The sequence below is a fragment of the Symphalangus syndactylus genome, chromosome 17 (assembly GCF_028878055.3).
Source record: "Symphalangus syndactylus isolate Jambi chromosome 17, NHGRI_mSymSyn1-v2.1_pri, whole genome shotgun sequence".
Taxonomy (NCBI): domain Eukaryota; kingdom Metazoa; phylum Chordata; class Mammalia; order Primates; family Hylobatidae; genus Symphalangus; species Symphalangus syndactylus.
Window position 1 is genome coordinate 87,382,924 of NC_072439.2, and position 24,682 is coordinate 87,407,605.

A 24,682-nucleotide genomic window follows, 5' to 3' on the forward strand; every position below is an offset into this window, starting at 1 on the left:
TGTTGCTATCATTCTTTAATGTTTTATTTTAACATTTTTTCTTTTTCTTTCTTTTTTTGAGATGGAGTTTCACTCTTTTTGCCCAGGCTGGAGTGCAATGGCATGATCTCAGCTCACTGTAACCTCCACCTCCCGGGCTAAAGTGATTCTCCTGCCTCAGCCTCCTGAGTTGCTGGGATTACAGGTGTGTGCCACCACACCCGGCTAATTTTGTGTTTTTAATAGAGATGAGGTTTCGCCATGTTGGCCAGGCTGGTCTTCAACTCCTGACCTTGTGATCTGCCCACCTCGGCCTCCCAAAGTATTGGGATTTACAGGCATGAGCCACCGCACCCAGCCCCATCCTTTTATTTCAACTTGAAAAGAACTAAACCCAAAACCAGCATAAAAATGGCAATAATAAAAATCAGAGCAGAGATAAGCAAATACAACCAACAAAACTAAGAGTTGGTTCTTTGAAAAGATCAACCAAACTGACAAATCCTTAGCTAGATTAAGAAAAAAAGAGAACATTCAATAAATACAATCAGAAATGAAAGAGGGAACATTACTACCAATACGACAGAGATAAAAAGGATTATAAGAGAATATTATGAAGAATTTTATGCCTACAAATTTAATAACCTAGAAGAGATGGATCAATTTCTAGAGGAAACACACAACCTACCAAGGTTGAATCATGAAGAAATGGAAAGTCTGATCAGACCAATAATGAGATTGAATCAGTAATCAAAAACCTCCCAACACAGAAAAGCCCAGGACCAGATGGCTTCATCGGAGAATGCTACCAAACATTTAAAGAAGAATTATCGCCAATCCTCCTGAAACTCTTCCAAAAAAATGAAGAGGAGGGAACATTTCCAAGCTCATTCCATGAGGCCAGCTTTACCCTGATTCCAAAGCCAGACAAAGACACCACAAAAAAAGAAAACTTCAGACCATTATCTCTGATGAATATTGATGCAAAAATCCTCAACAAAATACTAGCAAATCAAATTCAGCATATGAAAAGGATTATAAGCCACGACCAAGTGGGATTTGTTCCTGGAATGGAAGGTTTGTTCAGCATACAATTAATGGAGAGCTGGGCGCAGTGGCTTATGCCTGTAATCCCATCACTTTGGGAGGCCAAGGAAAGAGGACTGCTTGAGGCCAGGGGTTCAAGACCAGGCTGGGAAACGTAGTGAGACCCCATTTCTATCAACATTTTTTAAAAAATCAATCAATATAATAAATCACATTAACAGAATGAAGGGGAGGAAACCACATGATCATGTCACTAGAAAAAGCATTTGACAAACTTAACACCCTCTCATGATAAAAACACCCAACAAAATTAGGAATAAAATGACATTGATTCAACATAAGACCATTTATGAAAAGCCCACAGCTAACATCACACTCAATGATGAAAGACTGAAAGCAAGGCTTTTCCTCTAAGACCAGGAACAAGGCAAGGATGCCCACTCCTGCCCATTTCTATTCAACATAGTACTGTAAGTCCTAGCCAGAGCAATTAGGTACAAAAAAGAAATAAAAGGCATTCGAATTGGAAAGAAAGACATAAAATGATCTCTATTCACAGATGACATTATTTTATATGTAGAAAGACTTAAAGATTCCACAAAAAAGGTTAGAATAAATTCAGCAAAATTGCAGGATACAAAAATCAATCAACATGCAAAAATCATTTACATTTCTATACACAACAATGAACAATCTGAAAATGAAGAAAACACTGCCACTTACAATAGCATCAAAAAGTATAGAATACTTAAGAATAAACCTAACCAAGGAGGTAAAAGACTTGTACACTGAAAACCACAAAAGGTTACTAAAAGAAATTTAAAGGCACAAATAAATGGAAAGACATCCTGTGTTCATGGATTGGAATATTTAATATTGTAAAGACGTTTCCTCTGCCCGGCCACCCATCGTCTGGAAAGTGAGGAGCGCCTCTGCCCGGCTGCCCCATCTGGGAAGTGAGGAGTGCCTCTGCCCGGCCACCCATCGTCTGGGAGGTGAGGAGCGCCTCTGCCCGGCCGCCCATCGTCTGGGAAGTGAGGAGCGCCTCTGCCCAGCCACCCATCGTCTGGGAAGTGGGGAGCGCCTCTGCCCGACCACCCATCGTCTGGGAAGTGAGGAGGGCCTCTGCCCGGCCGCCCCGTCGGGAAGAAGTGAGGAGTGCCTCTGCCCAGCCGCCCCGTCCGGGAAGAAGTGAGGAGCGCCTCTGCCCGGCCGCCCCATCTAGGAGGTGAGGAGCGCCTCTGCCCGGCCACCCATCGTCTGGGAGGTGAGGAGCGCCTCTGCCCGGCCACCCATCGTCTGGGAGGTGAGGAGCGCCTCTGCCCGGCCACCCATCGTCTGGAAAGTGAGGAGCGCCTCTGCCTGGCTGCCCCATCTGGGAAGTGAGGAGTGCCTCTGCCCGGCCACCCATCGTCTGGGAGGTGAGGAGCGCCTCTGCCCAGCCGCCCATCGTCTGGGAAGTGAGGAGCGCCTCTGCCCGGCCACCCATCGTCTGGGAAGTGGGGAGCGCCTCTGCCCGACCACCCATCGTCTGGGAAGTGAGGAGCGCCTCTGCCTGGCCACCTATCGTCTGGGAAGAAGTGAGGAGCGTCTCTGCCTGGCCGCCCCGTCTGGGAAGTGAGGAGCCCCTCTGCCCGGCCGCCCCGTGTCTGGGTAGAAGTGAGGAGCTCCTCTGCCTGGCCGCTCCGTCTGGGAGGTCTACCACGGAGGCCAGAAGCAATGTGGGGGCTGGACGTGGTGGCTCACGCCTGTGGTCCCGGCACTCTGGGGGGCGAGGCGGGTTGATCACTTCGGGCTAGGAGTTCGAGACCAGTCTGGCCAACTTGGCGAAACATGAAGAATACAACAGACAAACCAACCAACCAACTCAATGACAACAAAACAGGTCTACCCTGGAGTCATACTCTAATTTTTTCTATTTTCCTCCCTTTCTGATCCTTTATCCCACTTTCTTTTTCTTCCTCTTCCTTCTCCCTCTTCTTTGTCAAATAGAGGATTGAGTTATTATCACTGATCCATATAAAGTCCCTCTCTCATTTATTTTAACTCCCACCCCCATTTCTATTCCCCGACTTCCCATGTGCAACCTTCCTAATATGTTTGATACGCATCTTTTTGTTTGTATGTATTTTTAGAAAATGTTTATTGTTTTTGTATGCAAAAAAAAATTAAAAAAAAAAAAAAAAAAAGACGTTTATACTGCCAAAAGTGAGCTACAGATTCAATACAAGCTCTATCAAAATCACAGTGGGCATTGTTTGCAGAAATAGAAAAATTCATATGGAATCTCAAGGGATCTTGAATAGCCAAAACGATTTCAAAAAATAAGGAAGTTGAAGGGCTCAGACTTCCGGCTTTCAAAATATATTCCAAAGCTACATAACCAAAACAGTGTAGTACTGGCATAAAAACAGATAAATAGACCAATGAAATAGAATAGAGAGCCCAGAAATAAATCCTGCATATAGTCTCCAATGATTTTTGGTAAGGTGCTGAGACTACTGGATGAGGAAAGAGCAGTCTATTCAGCAGATGGTGCTGGGGAAACTGGACACACACGTAGAAGAATGAAGTTGAACCATTATTTTACACCATATACAAAAATTAACTCAAAATAGGTTAAGGACCTAAACAGACCTAAAACTATCAAACTCCTAAGAGAAAACACAGGGGGAAAAGCTTTATGATATTGGACATGGCAAAGACTTCTTGGTTTCACCATGATACCAAAAGCATAGGCAACAAAAGCAAAATTAGACCAGTGGGAGTACATCAAACTTAAAAACTTTTGTGCATCAAAGGATATAATCAACAGAGTGAAAGGTCAACCCATGGGATGGGAGAAATATTCACCAATTATTTATTTGATAAGGGGTTTGCTATGGTTTCAAATTCCCCTCAAAACTCATGTTGAAATTTAACTGCCACTGTAACAGTGTTGAAAGATAGGACTTTTAGGAGGTGATGAATGCCTTCATGAATGGATTAATGCAGTTATCACAGAGTGAATTAGTGGGTTGAGGGTGAGTTTGGACCTATTTCTTCTCTCTGTCTCTTGCACTTGCTTCTGCCTCAGGCCTTCCACCATAGGATAACCCTTGCCAGATGCTGACACCACACTCTTGGACTTCCCAAAACTGTGAGCCAAATAAACTTTTGTTCCTTATAAATTATCCGGTCTTTAGTATTCTGTTACAGTAGCACCAACTGGACTAATACATAGTTAATGATCAAGAATATATAAAGGACTCCTACAACTCCTATAACGAAAGAATCAAATATCTCAGTTAGAGAATGAACAAAGGATTTGAATAGACATTTCTCTAAAGATGATATACAAATGGCCAATAAATATATAAAAAGATGCTCAATATCACCAATCACTAATCATCAGAGAAATACAAATCAAGACCACAGTGAGCTCTCACCTCGTACCTATTAAGATAGCTGTTATCGAAATAACAGAAAATAACATGTGTTGGAGAGAATGTGGAGAAACTGAAACCCCTGTGCACCGTTGGTGGGGGTGGAAAATGGAGCAACTGCTATGGGAAAATGTATGAAGGCTCCCCCAAAAATTAAGAGTAGAACTACCATATGACCCAGCAATCCCACTTCTCGGCACATATCCACAAGAATTGAAAAGAGGGTCTTGAAGAGCTATTTGAAAACCCATGTTCATAGCAGCATTATTCACAATAGCCAAGAAGCAGAAGAGCTCAAAATGTCCATCACCAGATGAACAGATAAACAAAATGTGGCATATACATACACTGGAATGTTATTTGGCCATAAAAAGGAAGGAAAGCCTGTTACATGCTATAACGTGAACCTTGAGGACACTATGCGAAGTAAAATAAGCCAGTCACAAAAGAATAATAGTATATGATTCTACCTATATGAGGCATCTAGAGTAGTCAAATTCATAGGAAGAAGTGGTGATTACCAGAGGCTGACGAGAGAGGGAAAAGAGAGTTTCAGATTTACAAGATGAAAACGTTCTGGAGATCTGTTTCACAGCAATGTGAATATACTTAAGACTACTGAAAAGTACACTTAAAAATGATTAAGACAGTAATTTTTTTTTTTTTCTTCTGAGATGGAGTCTCATTCTGTCACCCAGGCTGACGTGCAGTGGTGCACTCTCGGCTCCCTGCAACCTCCGCCTCCTGGGTTCAAGCGGTTCTCATGCCTCAGCCTCCCGAGTAGCTGGGATTACAGGTATCCACCCCCACACCTGGCCAATTTTTGTATTTTTAGTAGAGATGAGGTTTCACCATGTTGGCCAGGCTGATCTCAAACTCCTGACTCAAGTGATCCACCTTGCCTCGGCCTCCCAAAGTGCTGGGATTACAGGCGTGAGACACCATGCCCAGCCAAGACAGTAAATTTTATGTTATGGTTGTTTAACCACAACTTTTAAAGAAGTTTTCTGAAAAAAGGACACAAGGAAGGGATGCCCTCTCCCTCAATTTGTAACTTTTTTGTGGGAATGCACATCTGAAATCACTATAGCCATCCTATTATAACCAACGGAACGTGAGACATGCTGAGGAACGTAAAGCAGAAAAATGTCCTGGGTCTTTGGGCCCATGATTCAACTGACCTTGGAGCCGTGTGCCTTAGGACTTCTTGTTATGTGACATGACATCCTTTTCTTATTGGTTATACCACTTGTATTTTCTGTTGCTTGAGACCAAAAGCATCTAACAGATGCATTACTACTGCCTCAAAATAAAGAGGGTGCTTGAAGAAGCTCCATTAGAATGTAACTTTCAGAGGGTGGGCATTTTTGTCAGCTTTGTTCACTGCCGAGTTCCTGGCACACAGAATAGTGCCTGGCACATAGTGAGTGCTCAATAAATGTTTGGTAAATGAACAAAAAGAAAGTTTAGGATCTCTGTTCTCCTACATCTTCTTCTTCTTATTCAGTCCCTTCAGGGCTCTGTCACCTACACAGGGAGGCATTCTCTGAAACCCCCAAATCTTTGTCCCCCTAAAACCCTCATCAGGACCTTCAGTTTCATGTCATCATTGGATACTACATTCTTCCACTGTAGCATTTCTTTGTTTTTTTCTTTTCCTTTTTTGAAATGGAGTCTCGCTCTGTCGCCCAGGCTGGAGCGCAGTGGCGTGATCTCGGCTCACTGCAACCCCCACCTCCCAGGTTCAAGAGATTCCCCTGCCTCAGCTTCCCAAGTAGCTGGGACTTCAGGCGTGCGCCACCATGCCCAGCTAATTTTTGTATTTTTAGTAGAGACAGGGTTTCACTATATGTTGGACAGGCTGGTCTCAAACTCCTGGCCTCAAGTGATCCACCCGCTTCAGCCTCCCAAAGTGCTGGGATTACAGGCATGAGTCACCACGCCCAGCCTCACTGTAGCATTTCTTATAGCTGCACTTAATTACTTATTGGTGTAATTACTCATTATTTGTTTAATAAGTGTCTCTCCCATTGGACTGCTCCATCAAAGCAGGAACCAATGGGTGAAAAAATGGTATGTGGGGAAGAAAAAAAAAAGCAGGAACCAAGTCCTGCTCATGGTTGTAGCCTCAACTTCCAGCAGTGATTAGCACAGTGTAGGCACCTAAAAATTTTTTTTCTAAGATATTCAAACTCTATCTTGGCTCTACATGAAAACATAAAAGCCCAAGTTGTAAATTAGTCTTTCTGACTAATTCAGAATTTTATTAAGTTGTACCTAGGTTGAAGAATCAAGGAAGGTGGCTGGGCGCAGTGGCTCACGCCTGTAATCCCAGTACATTGGGAGGCCAAGGCGGGTGGATCACCTGAGGTCAGGAGTTCGAGGCCAGCCCAGGCAACATGGTGAAACCCTGTCTCTATTAAAAATACAAAAATTAGCCAGGTGTGGTGGCAGGTGCCTGTAATCCCAGCTGCTCGGGAGGTTGAGGCAGGACAACTGCTTGAACCCGGGAGACGGGAGGTTGCAGTGAGCCGAGATTGTGCCATTGTACTCCAGCCTGGGTGACAAGAGTGAAACTCCGTCTCAAAAAAAAAAAAAAAAAAAAAAGGAATCCAGAAAGGTATTATTTACTAAGTTCCCAGGAACTTGTATGAGAAATGTCTTTTTCAAATTAAACTGTGGCATTTGGGGGATTTCAAAAGCCCAAGTAGAATAAATAATTCATAATAGAAAGGACAGAGTCTCTTATGAAATCCAAGAATAGATTTGTAATGTTCTTCTTTTAAGGACCATTTACATCTTCTTGGTTTTGGAACACTCATGTTTGACATTATTTGATTCATCCCTCACTACTTCTCTATAAAACTGCCACTGCTACCCACAAACAGATTTTGCCAAACTGAAAATCTCCTTTTTCTTTTTTTAGGGATAGGATCGTGCTCTGTCACCCAAGCTGGAGTGTGGTGATGTAATCATAGCTCATTGCTCAAATTCTTGGGCTCAAGCAAGTCCGCCTCAGCATCCTGGGTAGCTGAGACTACAGGTATACGCCACCATGCCTAACTAATTTTTTTAATTTTTTGTAGAGATGGAGGTCTCACTATGTTGCCCAGCCTGGTCTCAAACTCCTGGCCTCCAGCCATCTTCCTGCCTTGGCCTCCCAAAGCACTGAGATTATAGGTATGAGCCACTGCACCCAGCATGAAAGTCTATTTTTATTGTATTATCTCTTTCATCACCACTCATTCATTTATAATACAAAGTCAATTTGTTTGGTAAGAACTGTATTTGCCATTCAAACTGGGACAACCCTCATTACACTGTGGAATCCTATAATTACTTCATAAAATAAGGGGAAAGGGCTGGACACGGTGGCTCACGCCTGTAATCCCAGCACTTTGGGAGGACGAGGCGGGCAGATCATTTGAGGTCAGGAGTTCAAGACCAACCTGGCCAACATGGTGAAACCTTGTCTCTACTAAAAATACAAAAATTAGCTGGGCATGGTGGCGCACGCCTGTAATCCCAGCTACTCGGGTGGCCGAGGCAGGAGAATCACTTGAACCCAGGAGGCGGAGGTTGCAGTGAGATGAGGTTGAGCTACTGCATTCCAGCCTGGGGCAACAGAGAGAGACTCTGCCTCAAAAAAAAAAAAAAAAAATGGAGGAAGTGGGAGGAAGGACAGATAGAAGAAAAAAGTGGAAGAAGAATAAAGCAGCCATGTTTCTACTACTTAAGGAAATGTAATCCAATGTTAAGAGTGTAAACAGTTTAGAAGCATGGTGGGAGAAACCTTTTCCAGGACAATAAATGATAGCTTTGGTGACAATATGCATTCTACACTTGCACTGTCCAATACGATGGGCATTAGCTATACACATGGCTACTGAACTCTGCGTAAGTAAAAATAAAACACTCAGTTCCTCCACTGTACTAGTCACATTTCAAATACTCAATAGCAACATGTGGCTAGTGGCTGACCTATTGAACAGTGCAGATATAGAACTTTTCTATCATTGCAGAAAGTTATATTGGACAGCATGAGTCTACATGTTCCTCCCAATAATTACTATCAATGGGTGATAGAAGCATTAAAATCACCAAGAGAGACACGCAAGTGGAGAGACAGCCATACTGTAAATGCAAAAGATCTACTTCCCACTGTATTCTACTTGGGAACAAATTTCTTAAACATAATCCCTCCCTGCCTCCGTTACTGAGTAACAGATTTGGAGTTTTTAAAAAAAACCTCTTCGGTTAAATGAGGGAGAATCTACTCTTTTTCTCTGTTGAGTGCTCTGGGCATTGCATGCAAACTTACAGTTTGGTCTCATCTGCCTCTTTCTGCATTATTTCAAGAATCATACGGCATGCTTCAGAAGTCCCCTCTGGGGTGGCATGGATAGTGACAGGCTTCTCTGCAGCTCCAGAGTTCTCTTTTCTATGGATGTCTACCCTGTAGGAAAAGAATCAGGAGCCATGATTACAAGGTCATCTGGATAGGACCCTAGTCCCAAGAAAGCGCCACACCAACCAGTGTACAGCAAGGACACAGACAGACAGGGAGGCGTCATCAGCACGTTTGCAATCAGTGCCATTCTCCAAGAAGGAGGCAAGCAGTGCAGGGGGTCTTGTGCCAAATTTTAATTATTTGCAGCTTCACTTAGAAGGGAACGGTTCTTACAGGAGTGCTGTAGGACAAAGGCACTAAGCCAACTCGGTAATGAAGCCAGTTTGGTAAATGAAGTATTTTGTGTAGTCTTTCAAATGACTGCAGAAGTGAAGAGTAAAGTGAGAAGGATAATACTGCACATTGGCACAGTGCCGGTCTCTGAACTGATTGCAGCTTTTAAAAGCCATATGTTAATCCAAATCCAAACACCAAATTCACGCAAGCTTTATATATTTGAGTGTGGATAGAAAACAGAGGCATGCCCTCTCTCTGCCTCTCTAAGTTTTTGGTTTCCTTTCCATTGGCAGCCTGCCATTAAGACTAATGGCTCAAAAGCTTGCTGACTTTATCAGACTTCTTTGGGTAGTTGTGGTCCTACCTGTTTTTGTTAACTTTCAAAATTACATAACTGATTATATCCTTTTTACTCTGGCTGTTAGAAAGCTTAGAGCCAAGTCTTTGGTTGACTTCTAAAAAATGGGCACACACTTTGAGAGCTAACCCCACTTTTATTTAAACTTGTTACATTTTTTTTCAAGCCACCTTACACAATTTTTGGAACAAAAAGACATACATAAAAGTCACTTTCACAGTGAACTTGAAGGAAAAGCCAGGGCTGATTTTAAAATAAAAGGAATACCAAACAGTAACTTCCCTCTCTATTTCCTCACTTCTAAGATGTGGCACTCCAGACTCATCCATATCTGTGTCTATTATTTGGCGATAAATAAGACGTTTTGAAGAAAATAGCATTTCTCTTTCAGGTTACAAGACACTTACTGAATGACCTGAATAAACTGCACTAGCCCATGTAAATAATTACTATGCGTCAGTAATTGGGTGCTTTGCAATTTAAGTACTTTCATATAAATTATTTCACTCAATCTCCCTGATTGTGCTAATTGTCATAATAATCCTGGCAAAACAGACAGGAATCCTCTATTTATTTACTTATTTATTTATTTAGAGATGGAGTTTCACTCTGTTGCCCAGGCTGGAGAGCAGTGGCGCCATCTCGGCTCACTGCAACCTCCACCTCCTGGGTTCAAGTGTTTCTCCTGCCTCAGCCTCCCAAGTAGCTGGGATTACAGGCGTGAGCCACCAGACCTGGCTGATTTTTGTATTTTTAGTAGAGATGGGGTTTCACCATGTTAGCCAGGCTGGTCTCGAACTCCTGACCTCAGATGATCCCCCCTGCCTCAGCCTCCCAAAGTGCTGGGATTCAGGGATGAGCCTCTGTAATACAGAGGGTGCCCGGCCAGAACCCTCTGTTTATAGAAGAGGCAATTGATGCTCAGAGAGGTTAACATCTTTTCCAAGATCATAAAACCATTTAAAGTGCTACAACTTGAACATGAGTCTTTGTTTTCAAGTCCTGAGCTTGCTTTATTACATCATGCTACAGTTTTAGGAAGATATAAAAATCAACAATTCCGTAAGACATTTTATTCACTCCAACTCTTACAACCAGTTTAGTCTCCTTAAACAGGGAGGAAACTAAACAGAAGGCCAGTGTGCTTTATTTCTTGCTTGACGTGGCAGTGACTCATCCACTTCTTTGTGAGACTACCTATGTGGTCACAAAGAATGGCCACCCCCGGGGCTCTGACTCAGGGGAAGAGGAAGAGCTAGGAAGAGCTAGGATGAGTGGGTTCTAGGATCCCGCAGAGCTCCACACCTCTGCTTTTGTAGAAATCGATGCATCCATAAGCATTAGTTCGCTTACGGGAACAGTCCTGGCTGTGAGGTTATCAGTACCCTCTTTATGAACTTTTAGCCTCTCAGCATGAAAGCTTATCACAGCCCCCAGCTTGATGTTAGTCTGTTAGTAGTCCTGTTGAAAGAAGCCACTGTTTCTTACAGCACAGCCCCCCACTGCTGATGTAAGCAATTGTGACCTAAGAGTGGCTGAGACCCACCAGCACGCAGGGGACCCCTCAGAAGGAAGCAAAGGAAGCCCCAGAGGCACGTACCGGGACTGGGTCTGCTTAGTGATGTTCTTTATGGTCAAGCCCTCCTTTCCGATGATGGCACCAACAAACTGGGTGGGGACCAGGATCCGCAGCGGGAAATCAATCTGTCTGGCCTGAGAAGTGCCCCCAGGGGCGTGGCCTTGCTCCCGGGAAGAGTGGTCCCCACGCTGGGCTCGCTGAGGGGGCGAAGGGGAGCTCACCTCTTCATCCGGGATGTAGGAAATCTTGAAAGAGTAGTTCTCAAACTGATGCCCGCTTAGCTTCTCCATGGCTCTGAAAGGCAGCAGCATAGGGGAGCTTCGTCAGAAACCAACATCAAGAAAGACCCTCCCACAAGACTGGTTCATTCACTCCCATTTAATAGGCGCCTATATGGTGCCATGCCAGGCACTGAACATACAGTGGTGAGCAAGACAGACACCATCTCTGCTCCCTCAGAGCTTGCGGTTAACAGTTAAACAAGTAATCACAACGGATCAGCCTGGTCAGGCTTCATATCCAACATTACAGCCTGGTTTCTCCACCACTCAAGGCCATTTCCCCCTTATCAAAAACTCTTATAAATATCAGTATAAAATTATGACTAAAAAAAAATTATGACTCTTTTTTCTCATTTTAATCATCATACATATTATTGAAAATTCAGAAATATGTAAGTGCAAATAAAATCCTAATCCACTATCTTTACTGTCTTTCTTAAATATAAACATATTATTGCTTATAAAAATGGGTTAATATTGCACATACTATTTTCTAACCTTTAAAAAATAGTTAATATTCTAAACATTTTTCAATGTCACTAAGTACCTTTCAGTATAATTTACACGACTCAACTGCAGTATCAGTATAATTTTTAACGACTGTTTAACATTCTATTGATTTACCATAGTTTTTGCAACTGATCCTTTATAGTTAGATATCTGTTGTGTCCAACCTTTTACAGTTACACACAGTGTCACCATCGGCATCTTTGCAACTACAACTTTGCACACAGGACAAATTCCTAGTAGAATTGTTAACTATTGCCCAGTGGGCCCCTGGAATGGTTTCAACATTTATGATCCCATAGCAGTTTAGGAGAAAGCATTTTGTGTCCTTGAATCTTCAAATGCACAGAGTGCTGTTATTTAAAGATATTTATCAATTTGATAGGGGATAAATGATATACCACTATTATATTCTTAAAATGACACATGAAATACAATATCCTTTTCACATATTTTTAGTAGTATTAACCCAGTTTTACTAGGTTAATGTTTACGACTTGTAAATTTATTACAAAGCAGCCTTTTGAATTTAATAAAAGCAATAGAGTAATATCATGTACGGAGGTCCACCCAAGCAGCAGCTAGATAAGGGCTGTGGAGTTGAGTTGTTGGTGTATCTCCACTTACAAATGTGTACAAGGTAAAGCTAACACTAAATGAACTATTACCTTTTTCTTTTTCTTTTTTTTCAAGACAGAGTTACGCCCTTAATGACCAGGCTGGAGTGCAATGGCGCGATCTTGGCTCACTGCAACCTCCGCCTCCCAAGTTCAAGTGATTCTCTTGCCTCAGCCTCCCAAGTAGCTGAGATTACAGGCATGCGCCACCATGCCCAGCTAATTTTGTATTTTTCGTAGAGATGGGGTTTCTCCATGTTGGTCAGGCTGGTCTCGAACTCTCAGCCTCAGGTATCTGCCCACCTCGGCCTCCCAAAGGGCTGGGATTACAGGCATGAGCCACCACGCCTGGCCTGAACTATTACCTTTTTCAATGCAAAATTAACATTTTGAAAACTAGCAGTATGAAAATGGGTTAAATATCTTTGTATGTTGAAAAAGAACACTATAATCCTGGGATGTATAGCCAACGTTATGCCACATCCATAAAGCAAGACCAAATGTGACCATAATTCTAGTTATAATGACCTGACAGGCACTTTAAGGACCTTCTACAAAAAAGGAACTTGTTTTTGTTGTTCTTTTAGAGATGGGGGTCTCATTATATTTTGCCCAGGCTGGTCTCAAACTCCTGGTTTCAAGTAATTCTCACCCTCCCAAGTAGCTGGGATTATAAGCATGTGCCACCACATCCAGCTGCTGTTGTTGCTGTTTTGAGAGGCAGGGTCTTGCTCTGTTGCCCAGGCTGGATGGTAGTGGTGAAATCACAGCTTACTGCAGCCTTACTGTCCTGGGCTCAAGTGGTCCTCCTGCCTCAGCCTCCCAAGTAGCTGGAACTATAGGTGCAAGCCACCATTCCCAGCTAATTTTTAAATTGTTTTTTGTAGAGACCGGGTTTCCCTATGTTGTCCAGGTTGGTCTCAAACTCTTGGGCTCAAGCAATCCTCCGGCCTTGCCCAAAATGCTGGGATTAGAGGCATGAGCCACCATGCCTGGCCTCATTGTTTTTTAAGAGACTTGATCTTATGTCCATTAATAGCTAAGCTCAAAATTAACCATCCCTGAAGTAATGAATGGGCACTGGAAAGAGGATGGGGATTGGAGAAAAGAACCCAAACCAGGTGCTATTGATTAACCTAACCACTCTCAGACAATTCTCTCAGCTGCTGCTGTCACTGAGGTGGATTCCCTCTTAATGTTACACACACAAAATTGATGTTTTGGTATAGCTTGTGCTGCTTCCTCGCAGTGCATGGAGGAAGCTCTAGGTAAAATGGTCCCAAGTGTTTGGCAAAGCAGAGTCTAAAGGACACAGTGTCACAGATATGGTGCCCTCTATTCCTGATCATGTCAAGACACAGCTCCCATCTTGGTTTTGATGCCAAGGCTCAACATTTTTCAAGTCTCTACACAATCCACAAATATCCCGGTGTGAATGTCCTGGAGCTCCACTGACATGTCAAAGATGACAGGAACACCCTGGAGCTCTACCAATATGTCAAAGGTGGCTCAGATGCCGTGGAGCTCCATGGATATGTCAAAGGTGGCACATATCCAGCTCACAGATCTGCATCTTTTTAGAAAACATTTAAAAACACAGAACTCAATGGAATTCAAAGATAAAAACAAATAAATTTAAACAGAAATAAGCCCAAATCTGCTTACATTTTTGCTTCTTCTCTTGTTGCATATGTGACGTTGACAACGGCGGTTTCTGTGTCTGTGTTGACTAGGGAAAAAGCAAAAACTACACTGTCATAGGAAAAAGTGCTGTCACCCTCTGGCTTAATGTAAACAGACAAACTTTAGAGAAAAATGCATAAAACCCTCATCACACTGGCTCCACAGTTATCTGCATCTCTACGTTTATTCATCTGAGTTCACAGTAATTTGTAATCAATTGTATATAACACATTTGTAATCAATCGTATGAACAACTCAGAACTGTATTTTCCACATATTTTATAAACACTTTTATATGAGTATTTTGTATCAGTACATTTTCTTTGTATTTTTAATTTTTAATGTCTATATAAAATTGCAGTGAGTCAAATGTACCATGACTTGCCTAACCATTCCCCAGTTGTTGGCAAGTAGGCTGTTCCCACTATTTGCTATTCTAAATAGTGTTGCTAAAAATCACCTTTGTTGCAAACATCACTGGATTGTGTGTTCTTCTGAATTACTTCTTCAGGCTAAAATCACAGAAGAAAAGTAATGCAGTAAAAGAACGTGATGCTTTTCAATGCATATTTTCAGACTGGTCTCCTAGAAGTTTGTATCAATTTATTGCATCACTATCAAGGTATGAGTTTTAATTATAATTTGCATTAATTCTTAAATAATTGGATATACATATAAAACAATAAGAAAATGTTTTAATTTAAATTATTCATTCATTGACAAGGTTGAACCATCACTATTTTTGTTTCCTTTTGACTGAACTCTCTGTGTGAGTTAAATCTAATAAATAAAACTGACAATTCTAATTTACTTGGCTAAAAGAGAAAGTATAAACTCTGATTGGCTAATAAGGGATTACTCTTGTGAGTTGTCTTATCTTAGATCAAAATTTTTTGCCTCTTCTTCTACAGTTAGAAATTAAAAATAAATTCAAATGCCAGAGAAAACTTTCTCAATCCAAGCCAGTAAACGTAAACACCAAAAATATATGTTTTCCAAAACAAACAAAGGTGACTAGATCAATTCTTCCCTTTAAAACATTTAAGCTGTTGGGAGTTTGGAGTTAACAACAACATTAAGTTAAAGACAATTCAAGAAAATTATGATAAAGCTGCTGTCCGAAATAAAAATAAAACTCTATAATGTACGATTCTTTACCCTGGACCCATGCTTGAGCTTCAAGAATTCTATAAACTCTTCCAAAATTATTCAAATTTATGGAAATGTGAATTTTTCTGGTTATTTTATAAGATTTGCAAAGGGATCTGAGACCCCAAAAAGCTTAAGGACTACTGTTAAAAATACTGTTTGTTAAATAACTTTAAAGCAGCTGCAGCCTTTATGGGTTGCAGGGAGTTGTATGTAATGCTCAGAAAGAGCTGCCACTGAGAACTACATGTAATAAACCCGAGCCCAGCTCTGGCCTTGGCCTCGAGTGTTCATAGCATACTTTAATTCACACTTAACCCAGAGAAGTCCTCACAGTGCAAAACAGGGGAGGTGTAGCCCATAACTGTCCTCTCTCAGTGCTGACACAGAGAATGCTACAAAGGTTTCATATTTGCTGCTTTCTAGTGCTACAGATGAGGCTGTTGACTCCCAGAAAGCGCTGGGTTTGAACCTTCTGAATAAAGCTATCCATTAGGATTCTCAGATTCAGTGCTCACTTCTTAGTCATATTCTCCGCTCTTCAAAGATGTTAGTCTTCAGGAAATCAGGCAGTTCTTTGATTCTGTGACGAGCTAAGCTCCATTCAAATGATTTATTTCACTGGACATAAAAGTTCTATAAAGTTGCCTAAAACTCTACTGAAAATATTTTCCCACTGAAGCAGGAATCACTCAAGTAACAGGACAAAACAATAGCCCAACAGTTCTATCCTGTCATTGTTAGGCAGCTGGAAACTGGGGGGGTCTCCAGGGCACAGCTGCCCTAGGACCTGTAAACTGCCCCAGGGACCTGGAATATATTTTTCTTGCGTAGCATTGTCCTCAGTTAATAATATAATCTTAACTAGTAACTTTTACAGGTTCATGTCTGCAAGGCCATCTTGCCTACAATACCCAATCATTAGAATGTCTTCTTTTCTGCCAGGCACGGTGACTCACAGCTGTGATCCCAGCACTCTGGGAGGCCAAGGTGGGTGGATCATTTGAGGCCAGGAGTTTGATGCCAGCCTGGCCAACATGGTGAAACTCCGTCTCTACTAAAACTACAAAAATTAGCCAGGCATGGTGGCGCTCACCTATAATCCGAGTTACGAGGGAGGCTGAGGCACAAGAATTGCTTGAACCCGGGAGGCGGAGGTTGCAGGGAGTAGAGATCGTGCTCCTGCACTCCAGCCTGGGCGACAGAGCGAGACTCCGCCTCAAAAAAAAAAAAAAAAAAAAAAAAGGGGAGTCTTCTTTCCATGTCGAAGGAAATAAGAACTAAGAAATAGAATTCTTATAAATCATGTCTTCTTTCTGAGCTCTTTCCCCTCACCTTTGGGCATGGGCAGGCAGCAGCATAAACTGAATAATATCTGAATAATTACTACTTTTAAACTATTAATTAAACTAGCAGAATAGATCGTATACAAGAAAATGGGTTATTTGCAATTTTTCCTAAGTGAACTTGAACAATCCCTTCAGCTTATGTTATGACTCTGCTGTCTACAAATGCCTTATACAGGTTCTCTTTGGGTACCACAACTATCCAGTGATAGAGGAAGGGTAGAAATTTCTCTCTCAATTTTACACTTGTGCATACTGAGTCAGGGAGGTTATGTGACTTTTTCAAGGGTTCGCAGTCAGTAAGTGACTGAATTTACATTCTGTTTTCTAGGTCAAGGCAAAAATAATCTTTATCACGTATTATCGCCTGTCACATCCGGAGTTTGGAATCTACTTTTCTGGGACTCTTAAAGAGCTACATAAGATATCAGCTTTAGGTACCACTGTTTTCCTTTTAAAAATCATAGTATTTCATGCTTTAGAAGATAAAAAAGAGGTTGGCAGGAAGAAAAGTATCTTCTGGGCATTTGCAGCACTGCTCCTGAGACAGGTGTTCTCAAACCTGAGTGTTCACAAAAATCACTTCAGGGTTTTTGTTTGTTTGTTTGTTTGTTTTGAGACAAAGTCTCACTCTGTCACCCAGGCTGGAGTGCAGTGGTGTAATCTCGGTTCACTGCAACCTCCACCTCCTGGGCTCAAGCGATTCTCATGCCTCAGCCTTCCAAGTAGCTGGGATTACAGGCATGCGTCACCATACCTGGCTAATTTTGTATTTTTAGTAGACGGGGTTTTGCCATGTTGGCCAGGCTGGTCTTGAACTCCTGGCCTCATGTGATCTGCCCGCCTGGGCGTCCCAAAGTGCAGGGATTACAGGTATGAGCCACCACGCCCGGCCTCAGCTGCTTTTTTAAATATAGATTCACGAGCTCTTCCCTGCAAGACTCTTACTCAGTAGGTCTACAGTAAGCCCTAGGAGTCCGCATTTCACAAGCACTTCAAGGGATTATTGGTATAGGAGTCCTATTCGTTGGGTAACACTCAGTCCAAGACATTAGGGATCTGTTTTTCTTATCCAGGAAAAGGAAAGTAGCAACCGTGTAAATCCAATTACTCCTAAGTGAATTAAGATTACCCTAGCCTGACAGCATTTGTCAGTGCTTGAGCACACTGCACAGTGTATGAGAAACAACTTGTAAATAATATTCCTTGAAAAGGCAAACTACATAGACATAGATAGAAAGAGACAAGATATCTCTCACATCTATGTAAGATACATCTTACATAGATGTAAATATATATCCTCTAGGAAGCTTATTTCAAAGAAATATGAACTTACTATTTCTCCCTGGAGTTGACCTAACCTATAAGAAATAACAGATAATAGCTCTCTCCAAAACCCAAAAAGCTAACTTCCTCACTTATTACCTTGTTCCACATTCTCCACTGTCCCATATTGAGCCAAAAGTCCATCCAACACCTAAAAGAGAAAGCTTCCATGTCAGAATGGGAAGGCAAGATCATACGTACAAAAAAATACTACAGTGATATCCCCAGGCAAATGAATTAAAGAAAAAAAAAAGATGGTTATAGGAATAATCTAATTAAATTGACATCTCAGGTCTTCCATAAAAACAGTTAGAACTGAACAAATATATGGGACCTACATTCACTTATTGGCTCCCAAATAATCTGTTCACTAAGGTTACACAGCAGAATTTCAGAGTCTTAGTAACTGTTAACAATCACATTCATCATGATGGTTGGAACACACTACTCTTACAATGAGAAGCAGAATAAAGTACAAGACGCACTCCAATTTCTTGAAATATTTAACGATTCTTTTACAAGGATCTCTTCATTTTACAAGGTAATAGGATGTGTATGTTTGAAATGTTCTATAATAATCAGGTGTTTTGTTTTGTTTTGTTTTGAGATGGAGTCTCCCTCTGTCACCCACGCCGGAGTGCAGTGGCACCATCTCGGCTCACAGCAACCTCCACCTCCTGGGTTCCAGTGCAGCTACTCTCCTGCCTCAGCCTCCGGAGTAGCTGGGACTACAGGTGCCCGTCACCATGCCTGGCTAATTTTTGTATTTTTAGTAGAGACGTGGTTTCACCATGTTGGTCATGCTGGTCTCAAACTCCTGACCTCAAGTGATCCTCCTACCTTGGCCGCCCAAAGTGCTGGGATTTACAGGCGTGAGCCACAACGCCCAGGCAATAATCTTTTTTTTTTTTTAAAGTAATAAAAGCATTAGATAAAACATTGTTTCCTTTAAGGCACTGTGTTTTCTTTGGGTGGGGAATAAAATATGAGGCAGTTTGTTTTTAAATCACAATAAGGCCACTCCTCATATTCTTACTTTATTTTAAGGTAGAAATCTTATAAGCTTTACAACTCTGAAAACATACCTTAACTGTTACAGCAACTAATTCAAAACAAACAAAAAATTATGCTAAAACCAACAAAGACCTTTCTACTTTTGTTGCCTTTTCATTCACTTTTTTTTTTTTCAAATTATAATCTGGAAAGATAAAAATCTTTTTAAAAATCATGAGACACAAAGCAGGTGGATTGCTTGAGCCTAAGAGTTCGAGGCCAGCCTAGACAACATAGCAAAACCTCATCTCTACAAAAAATACAAAAATTAGCCGGGCATGGTGGCATGCATCCATAGTCCCAGCTACTCAGGAGGCTGGGGTGGGAAGATGGGGTAGGAAGATCCCTGGACCCAGCTGCAGTGAGCCATGACTGGGCCACTGCACTCCAGCCTGGGTGAAAAAGTGAGACACTGCCTCAAACAAACAAACCAACAAACCATGAGATACAAATCACAACCAGGTATATATTTTGTTTCTTGGCTTATTTGCTGGTGCTTGGTAGCATGGTACTTGAAAAGACAGAACATGAGGGATCACAGTACACATTCTATGAAAGAAACAAATACGACCCCAAACTCTTTACAGATCACATGCATTCGGGTACTGTAAAGAAAGAGGCAGGACTCAGAAGCTTTGTGGGAAACACTGAGGCCCTCTAATTCCTAAATGTAAAATGGAACTAAAGAAGGGAGAAATGTCTCAACAACCCATTAAAAATTGACACTGGCTTACCTCCCACTGCAGGTGAGGAGGGATGTTTCGAATCTGAATTTTCCTGCTCCTGTAAAGATAAAACCACAGACTATAACACTTTCTCCAGGACACAAACTACAGCAAATAATAAAAATCGGCTTAAACCCATCATTTGAATTTGTTTTCTCACTGTGTTCACCATGGCACCAACAAAAAATTCCTACTGTGAATCATGAGCGTAGTTTTTTTTGTTGTTGTTGTTTTTTCGAGACAGTCTCGCTCTGTCGCCAAGGCTGGAGTACAGGTGGTGCGGTCTCGGCTCACTGCAACCTCTGCCTCCCAGGTTCAAGCGATTCTCCTGCCTCAGCCTCCCAAATAGCTGGGATTACAGGTGCCCACCACCACACCTAATTTTTGTGGGTTTTTTTTTTTTTTTTTTTTTAAGACGGGGTCTCACTCTGTCATCCAGGCTGGAGTGCAGTGGTGTGACCTCGGCACACTGCAACCTCTGCCTCCCAGGCTCAAGCGATTCTCCTGCCTCAGCCTCCCAAATAGCTGGGATTACAGGTGCCCACCACCACACCTAATTTTTGTGGGTTTTTTTTTTTTTTAAGACGGGGTCTCACTCTGTCATCCAGGCTGGAGTGCAGTGGTGTGACCTCGGCACACTGCAACCTCTGCCTCCCAGGCTCAAGTGATTCTCCTGCCTCAGCCTCCCAAGTAGCTGGGATTACAGGCATATGCCACCACGCTTGGCTAACTTTTGCATTTTTAGTAGAGACGGGGTTTCAACATGTTGGCCAGGCTGGTCTCGAACTCCTGACCTCAAGTGATCCACCTGCCTCGGCCTCCCAAGTGCTGGGATTACAGGCGTGAGCCACCGCACCGGCCTCATGAGCATATTTTAAGGTTTTCAATTACTTTGGAAAAAACAAACAAACAAAAAAAACCAAGAAACCCAAGAAATCCCAACAACCTAAAAATAATAATAATAATAATAATTTAAATACAAACTCATCTTTTCAATTTCCTACCATAGTAGTTAGAATTTCAGTCATCATACAGTTTCTATTTATAGAATTATCCCCTTCTTCCTCAAAATATATTGGCCTGCAACTGACCCTACCCCAAAGTGTACCTAGGCTCAGACAGGACAGGTGAGGTCATATAGTAGGCTTCAACAAGATCAGATTTAGTTGCCCCCTTATCTAACAATGCAAAATGTCATTTAAAAATATTTTTATTTCTGAATAGGTACTACAGTCCTAATTCAAAAGTTAAAACACTATAAAAAGTTATACTGTGAAAAGTCTCACCACCCCCTTCTTTCACCAGAAATACTTTTTACATGTTATTTGCGTATCCTTCAGATTCTTTATGCAAATAATAGCAAATGTGAATATATATTCATATTTTCACCCTTTTCTTATAGAAATATCTGCATATTCTACACATTCTCTGCATCTTGCTTTTTTCACCTAACAGTCCTATTCTTGAGATCTTTCTCAAGGTAGAGGTAGAGAGCTTCCTCATTCTATTTCATAACTACATAGGTATCCTGAAGTATATTTAATCCATCCCCTACTTATGGATATTTGGGCCTTTTCATTCAGAGGCTTTCCCCAAGACATCCTGCTGTCTGAAAGTTTGAATGACTTAGATTGTTTCTTGTTTTTACTTAAGCATTAAAAAAAGACAGAAAAAAGAACAGTATAAGTTATGTAATTTTTTTTTTTTATCTTTGAGAACATGCTGGATCCTGGAAATAAAGCATTTAAATGTTAAAGAGGTTGTTTTAATAGAAGAGCTTGACACTGAAATCCTATAAATACTCATTTTGGGGGGTTGCCAGAAAAGAGATGTGGTGTACCACCTTGTGGGGTCAGAGGTACTAAACAGTGGCTATACACAGTCACATGTTTCTCCAGGGCTTTAATCTGGGCAACAGCCCCAGAGAGAAATGTTACAATTCAAGCAGAAAGAGAAAAGGAGAGACACACACAGAGAGGTACAGAGATGGAAGAAATAAATGGGGAAATAATGAATTAAATGAGGGGCTCTAGTTTTCTCAGCTCCTTTTTATGAAACGTCACGGAGGCAACCCCTCTGTTCTAGCTCCTATATACTACTTCTGTCTTGTCTATTTTTTAAAAATATTAATGTATTCAGGCTTTACTAGGGCTGCTTTAATGACTATACAGAATCACTAATTGTGTATCAGGATGGAAAAAGAATCAAGAACTAATTTCTACCTCTATGCTGTGAAGGCTAATTCCCGACATGGCCTTTGGCAATAGTTCAGAATAAAACTGCCAGCATCTGGCCGGGCGCGGTGGCTCATGCCTGTAATCCCAGCACTTTGGGAGGCCGAGGCGGGCGGATCACGAGGTCAGGAGATCGAGACCATGGTGAAACCCCGTCTCTACTAAAAATACAAAAAATTAGCCGGGCGTGGTGGCGGGCGCCTGTAGTCCCAGCTACTCAGAGACGCTGAGGCAGGAGAATGGCGTGAACCTGGGAGGCGGAGCTTGCAGTGAGCCGAGATTGCGCCACTGCACTCCAGCCTGAGGGACAGAGCGAGACTCCGTCTCAAAAAAAAAAAAAAAAAAAAAACTGCCAGCATCATCCCATACAGTGGCTACATGGAAATTCTCTATGGAAGATGTCACCAAGCCTAACAGTTTGTAGAGAAGACATGAGAATTTTCAAGAAAATAAAATATTTCTAAAGAAAAATATTTTTGTTATTTCCAAATATAAACATTGACTCCAACTGCTAACCAACAATTTACTGGTAGATATTCTATTGGAAGAAACTCATGAATGAGAACAAAGAGATGTGAACAAAGACAGCTACTGTAACATTATTTGTAACAAAGAGTGCATACAATCTAAATATTTACTAACGAGAGATGAATACATATATCATAATACAGCCGAATAGAGAATATTATACAGCTCTTAAAAATGAAGTTGACAAGCATGCACTGTCATAGAAAACTCTCCAAGGTATGCTGCTACAAGAAAAGGGGTAATTACAGATTAAATTGATCCTGCTTTTAAAAAGCACAAAACCAAACTACCTGTTATTCAATGTGTATGTGTGTAAATGCACAAAGGTTACACCAAGCAGATTTAGTTGGTAAAAGGATACTTTTAGCTACTAATTTTTTATATTTTTTAAAATTATTAAATTTTTAATAGAGATGGGGTCTTGATATGTTGCCTGCTGGTCCTGAACTCCTGGGCTCTAGTGATCCTCCCACCTTGGCCTCCCAAAGTGCTAAGATTAAAGGCATGAGCCACCATGCCTACCCCTTGTTTATTTTTTTAATTGAGAATATATTCACGTCTTATCCTACAGGCTTTAAAAAATGAACAATGAAAACTTCCATTAGGGTTGCCTTAATATACAAGACTTATTTTTTTTAAAGTATACTGGAACCTGCTAAGTAAAAAAAAAAAAAAAAAAGAAAGAAAGAAGAAAAAACCAAGCCTCATTTTCTCCATAATTACACTAGGTATTCTTGAAATCTTATTTCTTATTCTTGAAATCTAATACAAGTAAAAGTCATTTCTCATCCTCACTGCCACAGAACTATTAATGTATGTGGCAAACACTTCATAGTGCAAAAGTAGGAAAACTCTGCCCAATGCTGATTACCCCAAATGCTAACTGAATGCATCTAAAACAATGGCATTTCCCTGTAATAGTCCAAGTAAAGACTACACATAAGTTCAGTAACTGGGAATGTCCTGCTTTGTTAAGCCAGACGCTTGGAGGAATAATCTCTTAAAAGCTAGACTGTCGCACCTCTGATCTCAGATCAGGATGGAAAGGAAGAAAAGGAACTGAGAGCTAAAAAGAGAAATGGAGATCACTACGGTAGAACCGACTAACCTGGAGTTCAGCCGGTCATTTGGGAGACTATCCTGAGGGATTATCTTTTGGGGTCATGAGCAATTAGGATCTCTGAGATCTGCTGACTCCTGTGGCAGCATCTGGACAGCATGCCTTCTCATCAAGGTACCCAGGAGGCCTGTCCCCTCCTTCCCCGGGAGGGACTTTGGCATGTCCTTCAAAACGCAGCTCACACACAATCCCTGTTGAGCTTTCCAGAATGTCTCCAGAAAGAACTGTTTCCTCTGCACTTTTCAGCTTTTCTGGTAGCTCACTCTTTGCCACAATTACTTATCTGCTAGTGCTGTGTCCCCTCAACCCCCGTGGTGATTTCGTCGAGACAGGTTCCTTGTTTACTATTCCACTGTCTAGCACGGGGTCCCGTACACAGGGGCTGAGAAGAGCACTTCTGCTGCTGGCTGCAGTCTGTTCATGATGAAGACCCTCCTGACCCCACCCAGCAAAACGAATTGTCTATTTTTTCTTTGCCAGGTAGTCAACAGGAGAGGGAAGGAGGTGTTCATTTCCCTCCTTCCTTTAGACAAGAAAGGAAAGTATTTGGCTCAGTCTCAAATGAGAATATGGATCTTTCTCCCTGAAACTGTGCCCTGCTTTAAAAAAACCAAACACAGTAACTTAGGAAAGTGATTGGTAATAGGAAAATAATTCTTTGTACCTTAAAATAATAATTTCACAGTTCCAATATGTTAAAGATGAAACCAAGCTTCTCTAATTACAGGTAAAAGGCATTTTTCATCCTCACTCACAGAGCCACAGAACTATTACAGCCGTCTCCCAGCTGGTCCCTCCATCTTTGGCCTCCCCCTCTCCCATCCACTCCTCACCTGGCTGACAGTCACTTTTTCCACACACGGAGAGGGCTACTCCTGCCTTCCTTGACTCCCTGCTGCTGCCTCCTCCCCATCTCTATCTTTAAACACTCCTGCCACACCAAGCCCTTCCACCTCCAGTTCACAAGTGTGCCAGAATGAGCCTTAAACTCCCTCAGCTCACCTTCAAACAGAAGTAAAAAGAGCAGCGGGAACATGT

At 41.7% G+C, this 24,682-nt stretch overlaps 1 protein-coding gene across 11 annotated transcripts in view; it reads right to left on the minus strand.

Moving 5' to 3' along the window:
• Positions 1-24,682, minus strand: part of IGF2BP2 (insulin like growth factor 2 mRNA binding protein 2) — a 186,386-nt gene that overhangs the window by 35,989 nt on the left and 125,715 nt on the right. For 7 of the 11 annotated variants that reach the window (XR_010116685.1, XM_063621949.1, XM_063621945.1 and 4 more), the window contains 5 exons: positions 19,772-19,820; positions 18,084-18,135; positions 14,146-14,209; positions 11,097-11,369; positions 8,773-8,907 (listed from right to left, as the gene is read on the minus strand). Coding sequence is in view for 10 of the 11 variants with exons in the window: in XM_063621949.1 (XP_063478019.1) it covers positions 8,773-8,907; positions 11,097-11,369; positions 14,146-14,209; positions 18,084-18,135; positions 19,772-19,820 (573 nt within the window). In the remaining variant the exon portion in view is untranslated. Of the gene's footprint in view, positions 1-8,772; positions 8,908-11,096; positions 11,370-14,145; positions 14,228-18,083; positions 18,136-19,771; positions 19,821-24,682 lie in introns of all 11 variants that reach the window. The other 4 variants (XM_063621948.1, XM_063621944.1, XM_063621951.1 and 1 more) reach the window with 2 other exon arrangements.